General features: G+C 39.9%; 1 protein-coding gene across 1 annotated transcript; it reads right to left on the bottom strand.

The window, feature by feature from the left end:
• Positions 1–882: 882 nt before the first annotated feature.
• On the bottom strand, positions 883–10,109 carry LOC106081933 (multidrug resistance protein homolog 49). Its single transcript, XM_013244207.2, has 10 exons — positions 10,075–10,109; positions 9,810–10,003; positions 7,803–7,947; positions 4,772–4,872; positions 3,129–4,714; positions 2,875–3,050; positions 2,546–2,812; positions 2,045–2,490; positions 1,819–1,981; positions 883–1,632 (listed from the first exon to the last, which is right to left on the bottom strand). Exons 3-10 carry the CDS (start codon positions 7,920–7,922, stop codon positions 883–885), a joined length of 3,609 nt encoding a protein of 1,202 aa, XP_013099661.2. The 5' UTR covers positions 7,923–7,947; positions 9,810–10,003; positions 10,075–10,109.
• Between the last annotated feature and the right edge of the window lie 1,895 nt (positions 10,110–12,004).

Consider the following 12,004-nt stretch of genomic DNA (forward strand, 5'->3'; position numbering starts at 1 on the left):
TATGACAGCTATATCAGGTCATGGACCAATTTCAACCATGATCAGCCCAGCTGTTGGAAGTAATAATAAAACACTTCATGCAAAATTTCAGCCAAATCGGAAGAGAATTGTGCTCTCTAGTGGCTCAACAAGTCAAGATCCAAGATCGGTTTAGATGGCAGCTATATCAAAACATGGACCAATATAGCCCATTTGAAATCGCAACCGACCAAGACGAATAAGAAGTATTTGTGCAAAATTTCAAACGTCTAGCTTTACTTCTTCGAAAGTAAGCGTGCTTTTGACAAACAGACGGACGGATGGAAGGACAGATGGATATGGCGAGATCGACTTTAAATGTCATGACGATCAAGAATATATATACTTTATGGAGTTACAAGAGCTTGAACTTGAATCGGACCACACTCATTAATGTGTGAGAAATTTGCCCCTGTTCCTTAATGGAATGGTTATGGGCAAATTTGCATTTTGCCATTTGATTGCCACCATCCAATCGCCGAACTATTTCAGGTATTATTGCAGTTTTTTTTGGATAACCTTGGCGTTTGGCAACGCTATCAATACCATTGTTACGATTTATGGTGCGATACACAAACATATTGGTCACTTTGAGGGGTTTGAGTTCGCCAACAATAGCCGGTTGTGATTTTCCGGCCAAATATAACGCAATCACACTTATACGCTTGAACTACATCACGAATAAATTTAGTTTTAATCTCTATATTCTGGGGAATGTTCTCATCAGCTACCCTGCATAATAGGAAAAAAATGTTTTTCCTGTTTTATGAGTTAATGCCTATTTCATTTTCTAGAAACATAGACAACCAGGAATTAAAATGTTATTTTTATTCTTACAAATTACATTTTTTTTAATATCTAAGCTTAAGCGACTTGTTGCATCATATACAGATCGTAGTACAAGCCTTTTTTGGCCATCAATTCGGCATGAGTTCCTTTTTCCACAATGACACCCTTTTTCAAGACACAAATTAGATCGGCATCATGCACTGTGGTCAAACGGTGAGCTATGGTCACACAAGTTCGCCCACTGCGAGCAGCATCCAAAGCCTCCTGCACCACCTTCTCGCTCTCCATGTCCAAGGCCGATGTGGCCTCATCCAATATAAGAATGGTGGGATTTCTTACCAATGCCCTGGCTATGGCAATACGCTGCTTCTGTCCTCCCGACAACTGAGTTCCCTTGTTGCCCAGCGATGTATCATAGCCTTGGGGAAGGGAAGTTATAAAATCATGTATATTGGACTTTTTGGCAGCTTCCATTATCTCCGCCATGGGTATATTGTTGCGGAAATTATCGCCATAGGCTATGTTCTCGGCAATTGAGCGATCAAAGAGCACAGGTTCCTGAGAGACAAGACCCATTTTGGAGCGCAAGGCGTCAATGGGGAATTCGGTGGTTGAAGTGTTGCTGAGATTGACCGTACCATGCAGAGGGTCATAGTAGCGCAAGAGCAATTGGACACAAGTGGATTTGCCAGACCCCGAGGGTCCAACCAAAGCCACTGTATTGCCTTTGGGAATTTTCAAATTGAAATTATCCAAAATGGGTGTACCTTTTCTGGTGGGATATTCAAAGTAGACCTGGTCATAGGTAATGTCGCCATCACATTTCTGAAAAAGTAGAATGAAAAATTAAAATTTTATTGAGAATAATTCGTTTTTGCCCCAAATCAATGAAAAATTAGCCCGAAGGAGAAACTTAGCGTGTTTTTATTTCTTAGTAGTCTAGTCCAATCTAGGGACTCACACCGTTTCTTTCTTGCATTGGCCTACGTGTGACCTCAATTTAATACTTACATCAGGTGTGTTGTAGGGCGTCGATACAGGATTTTGCATATTTGGCACTCGTTGAAAAAGTTTCAGCAGACGACCCGCTGATAGGATAGCCTCATTTACATTTGGGCTGTATGCTAAGGCTTGACCCAGCATCCAAGAACCAAAAATGAGAGCCTCTGAAACCCTGAAAAAAAACGCGCACGTCAAATTTATCCAAAAAGAAAAAGCATTTTGGTTCCTCTCCTACTTTATAATATTCTCATAATCGATTTTGCCATCGGCCACTAATTGTCCTCCATAGTACAGGGATATGCCATAAGCCAAAAGCGGAGTAGATTGACCCAGGCCAAAGATCACGCCGCGGTAACGTATTTTTTTCACACATGCCTTATTCACCAAATCGATTTGCTCACTGTAGCGCTGTACTATGTCACGTTCTAGACCCAAACTGGTAACGGTGCGTATATTCGAGATGGCTTCCACAGCCACTTGGGAGGCTTTTTCCACGGCAGCTTTTTCCTCCATTACAAAGGACTCGGTGAATCGGGCTTCCAACATTATGGATAAACACACAAATGGTACTGTAACCAAAGTTACCAAGGTCAAATTCCATGAGTAGAAAAGAGCCACTATAACGCCTACAGCCAAGGTCGATATAGCCTGGACTATAATACCAATGCGAATTCCAGTGGCCTAAGGAGAAGTGAAAAGTTCAATAGAGGTTAACAATTTGTATGTCTCCACCTACCCCCTGTACATTCGAACAATCACCTGCCAAACGTGCACACAGTGCACCCACTGAGTTTTTGGGATCATCAAAATAACCGACTTCTTGGTTCAATAGAGTTGTAAAGGTCATATTCCTAAGACGCGAGGTCATTTTCACTCCCGCCGTATTGAACATGTAGGTCTGTAGCAATGTTCCCACTCCGGCAATGACACCTATGGTTAAAAACATGCATGCCAGGAAGGTGGAGCCCGATCTGATAACCTCATCATCTGCGTCCCCTAAAATCTGTAACCATAAAGCTGGCATAAGAGATTTGCTGATTAGTGAGATCACATTCGACCACCAACCCCAAAAAAATCGCCAAAGAATACAGCCCACACGGGAAAGGTGGCACCATGCATCATGGAAGCTAAGCAACCGACTACAAGGAATCTCCATTCGGGGCCATTCAAACGCATTAGTTGAATAAAGGAAAGTTTATATTTTTCCTCTTCCTTTGACTTCTTCTTCTTGGGAGATTTCTCTGCGATGAGAAGAGAAGGGCAATTGAAATGCAATTAGGGCATAATTGGAATGGTCGCACATTTCCTTGTTTACTTACTTTTCTCGCCAATACCATTCTCATATCCTTTGTTATCCATCCCCTTTTTTCTTTGGTATACACTCGAGATGCCATTTGCAACAACCACCTTCTCACTGTCACCAGAGTCGTCATCATTGTAGTCGTTGTCCTCATCCTTATTCGAGTTGTAATTTTTAAGGAATTCGTAATGAGATTGCTCTGTTGATGCATTGACTTCTTCCCTGCGCTGGGAGATCTTTACGAGTTGATAGTACAAACCACCCCTGGCCATGAGCTCATCATGAGTGCCCTGCTCAGCCACCACTCCGTCTTTGACAAAGACAATATTGTCCGCGTTGGTTATGGTGGAAAGGCGATGGGATACCACCAAAGTGGTCCTGCCTTTGCTGGCCACCTCCAAGGCATCTTGCACACGACGCTCTGATGTGGGGTCCAAGGCAGAGGTGGCCTCATCCAAGAGCAGTATTTTGGGATCCCTAATTAGAGCACGGGCTATGGCTATGCGTTGTTTTTGCCCTCCTGACATTTGGGCTCCTCGCTCCCCCACCAATGTCTGATAGCCTTGGGGCAGTCGGATTATGAAGTCATGGCAATTGGCTATGCGCGCTGCTTTCTCTATGTCTGCCATGGTACAATCGGGCTTGCCATAGCGTATATTTTCCTCAATGGTGTTGGCAAATAGGACAGGCTCTTGACCCACTACGCCGATTTGGGAGCGCAGCCAAGACACATTTAGGCTGCGCAAATCTCTACCATCCAACTTAACGGACCCCAGCAAAGGATCATAGAAACGTTGCATCAGCTGCATAGCTGTGGATTTGCCACATCCTGAGGGCCCCACAAAAGCCACTGTCTGTCCTCGCTTGATGTTCAGCGATAGGCCCTTGAGGACTTCCACATCGGTACGGGCCGGATAACGGAAGTAAATATTTTCAAATTCAATATTTCCCACCACCTCTTGGGGTCTAACACCTCCCTCATCGAATGGATCAATACTGGATTTATGATCTATGGTGGTAAATATGCTGTAAGCAGCTCCCTTTGCCGTTGCAAACGATTCCAAGTGGGGCGAAGAGAAACCCAGATTTTGAGCTCCCAATAAGACCCCAAACAAAACGATGATTAAAACAGCGGGTGTATAATGTCTGTCTTCTTCGAGACGTTCCTCCAGAATTAATCTCACCCCATACCACAAAGCAAGGGCATAACAGCAGTAGATGAGGAACCACATGGTTCCTGCTCCTATGCCCGAGTACAGGCCCTTCTTACAACCCACAACTTCAGCTGGTCTTAGGCGAGCCGCAAAACGCTCCTGCTCCTTGCGTTCGCCACTGAAAGCAAAGACAGTGCGGATACCACTCAACACTTCTTCGGCCACCGAGCCAGCACGCGAGTAGGCCTTTAGCTCCTTTTCTGTTAGTGAGCTCTGTATCTTGGCCACCATCGCCGTGGAGACAATGATAAGGGGACATGTGATCAGTACCACTAGGGTTAATTTCCAGCCATAGATGAAGGAGGCTAAAATGCCTATAACAAAGGTCATAATGAGATACACAAAGATGGCAATTTTCTCATTGATTCCCTCCTTCATTTTGTTGAGATCCCTGAAAAAATGATTTGTGAAATAGGACTCCATTTCGTACAATCGCATTTACACCTACTCTGACATTTGACTGGCAAAATTTTTTCCTGAGGTAGTATCGAACCATGACATGTCTTGTCTCAGAATCGATTCCAGGTAGATTTTTCGAATGCGGCTGAGCTATAAAAAATTTCGAAAAAAAACTTAGTCGTCGAAATTAAAATTAGTTTAAATTTGGAAAGGAGAATTTCGACCGAAATCCGGAAATATTGTGCGAGACATAGAAGAAATCGTTTTGCCAAATTTTGGGGAGATTGTTTAATTATGGACTTAGTAAAGGCCTTAAAAGTGAACTTCGGGAGATACATATCTTAATCTGGGCAGATGAACTATGAAATTTACCATTGATCAGAAGAACCCATAAGAGAAACCTTAGTGACAAATTTTTTGGAGATCGGTTAACAAATGGCCTAATTATTGCATAATTAGCCAAATTCGGACAAAAATATATATGGAAGCCACCGTAACGCAGTGGTAAGCATGTCCGCCTATGACGCTGAACGCCTGGGTTCGAATCCTGGCGAGACCATCTTGTTTAAGCTATAATAATAATAACAAGGGGCCTCCTTTTTATTGCCGAGTCCGAACGGCGTGCTGCAGTGCGACACCTCTTTGGAAAGAAGTTTCACATGGTATATTAGGAGGGGAAAACCACAGCTGAACATTTTTTCTGATGGTCTCGCCAGGATTCGAACCCAGGCGTTCAGCGTCATAGGCGGACATGCTTATCTCTGCGCTATGGTGGCCTCCTATGTATTATTATGCTCAGGCAGTCTAAAACAGATCTCAGTCCTTGGGTTGTAGACCCGAGGACCACTCTGTCCTCTAGCTTTGATTCATCCGTGTAACATGATCAAGCAGACGGCAATTATAGGGTTCCGCCAGTAAAAGACTGAGCCGCTGGCAGCAGTGTCTCCCACTTGACCTCAGGTGTCGTCTCAGGTATCCAATTGGAAACCTCTTCGCTTCCTTCCAGGTGTCCTATCGTCGCCTCGATTATACCGCAATGGTATGAGCTGCCCCCATCCTCAATCCATTCTCCCATCACCTAAAGTCGCAAAGCCGCAGTGGCTGCCTCACATTTAATCTATATGTCAATGGGTCTTCAGTGCCCTAGTGGGCGTGGTCCTCATCGCTCCGCCTATGCCAAGACAACATGTTGTCTGTACCTGTAATGTGGTTCTTATGTTGCACTTTTCTCCATAGCAGTCCACCAAACTACTGAGGCGTAAGTAAGTATTGGTCTTATCCCGCTTCTGTAGAGCCAGCGGACTATCCTTGGATTCAGTCCGCATTTCGAGCTTACGATTTGTGAAAATAAAGCTTTGAAATTAATAACGCAACTTTCTTCATCATGTAGACGGGCCACATGATGAAGAAAGTTGCGTTATTAATTTCAAAGCTTTATTTTCCCAAATCTGCTTCAGACGGTGCTAATTTGTGTGTAATCACAAAGATTGCATCTATTTCCCATTTTGACGTCCTCCCGAAAGAGTTTGATAGAGGAGATTGTCTATTAATAAATTTTTTATTTTCTCTATTTTACTTATTAGAAGTAAAAAGTTAACTAAACCCAAGTAAAAGAAAATTTCCCAGTATTAGCTGTGGAATTCAAAATGATTAAATAATACTTTTGCACATTATGATGTAGCAAAATAAATTGAAAGTTATTCTAAAAGAACAGCATTTTATATACTTCCAAAGTGACATAGTCTGTACCATTCCTACATCTTGGGAAGTAATATAGAATAACATTGCATATGCCAATTTGAAATGCTTCCATGGAATATAAACTGGGATTGGAAAATCGATATATCCTTGATTGAGAGTTGTATGTTCCATACGCCATTTTTCAAACTGTTTGAATTAAATGCTTTAGAAGGGGTTTCGCCATACGATAAAATATAAATAAATAAAAATAATTTTCAAAGACAACGACTTTTGTCGAAAAAAACACTACGAAATTTGTTAATTTTCCTGCAACAATTTATTTAGAATCTCGGCGACCGAAAGTACAAATTTGTTGTTGAGAGGCATTCTTTGCAAGCCAACATATAACAACAACAACTCTATATTTATATATAAGCGAGACAAAAAAGTATTTAAACAGCCACCACATGTGCTTTGCTACACAGCTTCGGTGTGGTGATGTTTTGTGTTTTATTTTGTTCGGCTCGCGTTGCTTTTGTCTCATTTGTTTACTGCATTGCTTTCGGTTTTTTCACCTTTTGCTATACTTTATTATACACCTATCTACAAATAACGTCCTCAATGCTAAAATTCGTTGAGAATTTAAAGATTCATATACAAATTTAATAGTTGGTTTTTTCTTAGAGTTATTTTTTTTGTGTACAATAAAAAATCAAATAAAATTCACTACAAAGGATGTAGAAAAGTGTTTAATTTTTTTGGCTACAATCCTATGTGAAAATCACAATATTTAGTATAGTTTTGGAGTACATCCAGATCCCCAAAATCTTAAATTTTTCTACATCTTGGAGGGTATAAATTCTGTTTGTAACTCCTCGAAATATTTGTCTAAGACCCAAAGTATATATATTCTTGATTATCATGACATTTTAAGCCGATCTAGCTATGCACGTCCGTCTGTCTGTCGAAAGCACGATAACTTTCGAAGGAGTAAAGCTAGCCACTTGAAACTTTGCACAAGTACTTCTTATAGGAGTAGGTCAGTTGGGGTTGTAAATGGACTATATTGATCCATATTTTGATATAGCTTCCATATAAACCGATCTTGAATCTTGACTTCTTGAGCTGAGCCAGTAGAGGGCACAATTCTTGTCCAATTTGGCTGAAATTTTGGATGAGGTGTTTCATTATGACTTCCAACAACTGGTTGAAATTGGTGCTGATATAGATGTCATATAAACTTATCTGGGGTCTTAACTTCTTGAGCGTCTAGAGGACGCAATTCCTATCCGATTTGGCGGAAATTTTGCACGAAGTGTTAAGTTATGACTTTCTTCTTTTTTTATCCTCGAACTCTCGGAGGATGGCCGAACTTAGCACGCATTTATTTGTTTTCATACCTGTCTCATAGCAACTCTATTTAGGATATCTACCGCTATGGCGATCGTAACTATGAGGGCTACAACTCCAGCTAATGAGGCTAAACCATAAGCCAAAGAATCTTCCCGCACCGCCTGCATATTTTCTTTGTATGGGGCATCGGTTCTGAAAAACGAAAAAAAAAACAAATGAGTCGATGGATTATTTGTATGCGAAATTTGACTTGAGACTTTTATTAAGATATCGAAAGATGGACCTAAGCCCTTGTGGGATTAATAAAATATCGACTGAACATCATAAGCTATTGGAGTGGAACACTCTTATAAACAATTATAAAAAAACAACTATAAAGGCATTAAGTTCAGCCGGGCGGGACTTTTGGATATATATATTAAAAACTTTTCGTATCTACATAGAGTCCGATCTCCATCATATTCAAAAATACTATGTAAGAGTCTAACACAACTTATTCTACCACATTTATCGGTTAAAAATTCACCTTTTATGGGCCTTAGAACTTAAATCGGGCGATCGGTGTATGTATTTGACAGCTATATCCAAATTTAGACCGATCTGAACCATATTAAACTCGAATGTCTAGGAGCCTAACATAGCCGACTGTGTCAAATTTCAGCAAAATCGAGTAATAAATGTACTTTTATTGTGACAAGATCTTACAACGGGAGATGGGTACATATGACAGCTATATGAAAATATAGGCCGATCTTGGCCATACTCGTTTTGAATGTCAAGGGGCCTAATGCAACTCAGTGTGCCTTATCCTCGAAATCGGTTAATATATTCACCTTTTATGGGTCTAAAACCTTAAATCGGAAGATCGGTACATATGGCAGCTATATCCAAATCTGAACCGTATTTAAAAAGGGATGTCGAGGAGCCTAGCGCAACTCGCTATAGTAAATTCTGCGAAAACGGACAATAAATACGCCTATTATTGGCCCAAGACCTTAAATTGAGAGGTCTAAATGACAGCTATATTAAAATCTGGATCGATCTGGGTCAAATTAAATAAAGATGTCTAGAGGCCTAACAAATCTCGCTTTCTCAAATTTCAGCGAAATCGAACAAAAGAAGCACCTTTTATGGGCCAAGACCCTAAATCGAGAGATCAGTGTATATGGCAGCTACATCTAAATCGGGACCGTATTGAACATGGATGTTGAAAGGCTTAGCACAACTCATGTCCTAAATTTAAGCTAAATCAGATAATAAATGTAGCTTTAATGGGCCTAAAACTTGAAATCGGCAGATCGGTCTATATCTTCGAGCTTATACTTGTGTGCGTACATGAGCAGAGAATATACGAGAAAGAAGATAACAACAAAGAGAATGCAAACAAAAATCTGACATCTTAATACTGTCAAGCCTGGCCGGCTGTTAACAGCTGCTCGCGAGAGACCACCTTATTAAATCCGCCTTGGGACAAAAAGGAAAATCTGTGCAAAGTTTCAGCTCAATATCTCTACTTTTAAAGACTGAAGCGTGATTTCAATAGACAGATGGACGGGCGGACATGGCAAGATCGTGTTAGATTTTTCCCATGATCAGGAATATATACACTTTATAGAGTCGGAATGGATATTTAGATATATTTAGTTGCAAACGGAATGACACAATTAATGTACCCTCATCCTTTGGTGGTGGGTAAAACAATATAAAAAAAACATTTTGGGTTGTATTCAGTCTATTTATATTAGTTCTTAATAATGTATTTAACAACAGTAACGTTGTATTCATCAGTAATCAATTACTAATCCAAAACTACGTTGGATAGATGTCATTTCCATACAAATTTCTTTGCAGCTTTATGTAGCTGAATAAATAAATAAAACGTAACACCTGTAACGTGTCGATAACAAGGCCGCTTCTTCAGCGCCATATATTCGTCAGTTGTTTATATCTGCAAAAGTTGTAAGGCATTGCGGAAATACTTTTAATAACAATGCAAACTGCATTCAGTACTAGAGAAGATTTCCTGCAGGTAAAGAAAACATTAAAGAACTCACAATTTTCTGCCACCTCCAAAAATTTTCAACAACAATGTCGAAGAAGACGTGCCATTACCCACAGTTCGATCAACCAACAGGGATGTAAATTCACCATAAATGACAATGGAAAAGGGCAGACCAGCTGCACCCAATGATGCAAAGAAAATGCCAAGACCTATGAGAAAGCGTTCACCCACAGTGGAATAACGAAACTGTAAGAAATAAAAGAATTGAAAAAGCGTTTCTTCAATTAGAGTTTTTTTTTTAACAAAAAACAAAATACCAATTGGAAGTAAGATAATTCTGGAGTTTCCTCGGGCTTAGTAGCCGTTTTTAGCACTTCCTTTTCATTCGTTGGCCTTGTTATATGCTCCAGAAGATATTTCTGTTTGGATCGATTTTTCATTTTCTACCAGCTTAGATATATAATTCTGAAAAAATATGAAGAATACATTTATTTTCTAAACTTGGATGGATTTTAGGTTTATTTTTTTTTTAATTAAAAAAAATGCCGTTCATATTTTGGTAAATAACACGGCAACTGTATAAATAATATTGTATTGTATTGTGTTTGTGTTCCGGCTGTAAGAGGGCGTTCAACTTCGCTACAAAGCGTTGTTATAAATTACACCCAGAGAAAAATGTTTGTTAAGTATTTTACTTCAATATTACTCCGAGAATATTAGGGAAGTCTAATACAGTAATCCCTGGATTTACGTCGTTAAATTAAATTTTCCCTCTAAATTCGCTTTGCGTTGTCTTCCAGTTTGCATCGCCTTCATTGGTATGCGTGTATGTGCGTTTATTCTGTGTGTGACTAACAACACCAACAGAGGAATCCCGTTAATAAATGGATACACATTCGAATGGGTTCAGCATTGAATTTCATTTTCATTTTTTTATGAATGAGAGCATCAAAAAGTTGAAATAAAATGAGCTTCAAGCATAAAACTAAAAATATTTCTGAATCTCGGTTAAAAAGAAACCGAAATGTTATATCTTTAGAAACAAATTTGAAGTTATTCGCCGTCATGATAGTGGTGAAAAAGCTCTTAATATTGCCAGTTCGTTGGGTCTTCCACCAACCTCAGCAAAAACTATTATAAACAAGTAAAAGCGTGCTAAGTTCGGCAGGGCCGAATCTTATATACCCTCCACCATGGATCGCATTTGTCGAGTTCTTTTCCTGGCATCTCTTCTTAGGCAAAAAAAGGATAAAAGAAAAGATTTGCTCTGCTATTAGAGCGATATCAAGATATGTTGGAGACCTGAGTAAAATGTCAGCCAATTCGAATAAGAATTGCGCCCTTTGGAGGCTCAAGAAGTAAAATAGAGAGATCGATTTATATGGGAGCTGTATCAGCCTACAGAGCTATTCAGACCATAATGAACACGTATGTTGATGGTCGTTGGTCGATGAGGGGATCCGTCGTACAAAATCGGATAATAATTGCGACCTCTAGAGGCTCAAGAAGTCAAGATCCCAGATCGGTTTATATGGGAGCTATATCAGGTTATGAACCGATTTGAGTGTTTATTTGGCACAGTTGTTGAAAGTCATAAAAAATACGTCATGCAAAATTTCAGCCAAATCGGATAGAAATTGCGCCCTCTAGAAGCTCAAGAAGTCAAATCCCCAGAACGGTTTATATGACAGCTTTATCAGGTTATGTACCGATTTAAACCATACTTGGCACAGTTGTTGGATATCATAACGAAATATTTCGTGCAAAATTTCATTAAAATCGGATAAGAATTGCCCCTCTAGTGGCTCAAAAAGTTAAGATTCAAGATCGGTTTATATGGCAGCTATATGAGGTTATTGACCGATTTAAACCTTATTTAGCACAGTTGTTGGAAGTCATAGCAAAACGCGTCGTGCAAAATTTCATTCCGATCGGATAAGAATTGCGCCCTCTACAGGCTCAAGAAGTCGAGACCCAAGATCGGGTTATATGGCAGCTATATCAAAACATAGACCGATTTGGCCCATTTACAATACCAACCGACCTACACTAATAAAAAATATTTGTGCAAAATTTCAAGCGGCTAGCTTTACTCCTTCGAAAGTTAGCGTGCTTTCGAAAGGCAGACGGACGGACGGACATGGTTAGATCGACTAAAAATAACATGACGATCAAGAATGGATTAGAGATTCAGCCGAAACGAATATTCCAATCACAACATTAGTTATAGTAAAGTAAGTATAAGTA

The sequence above is a fragment of the Stomoxys calcitrans genome, chromosome 5, assembly GCF_963082655.1.
Source record: "Stomoxys calcitrans chromosome 5, idStoCalc2.1, whole genome shotgun sequence".
Classification (NCBI taxonomy): domain Eukaryota; kingdom Metazoa; phylum Arthropoda; class Insecta; order Diptera; family Muscidae; genus Stomoxys; species Stomoxys calcitrans.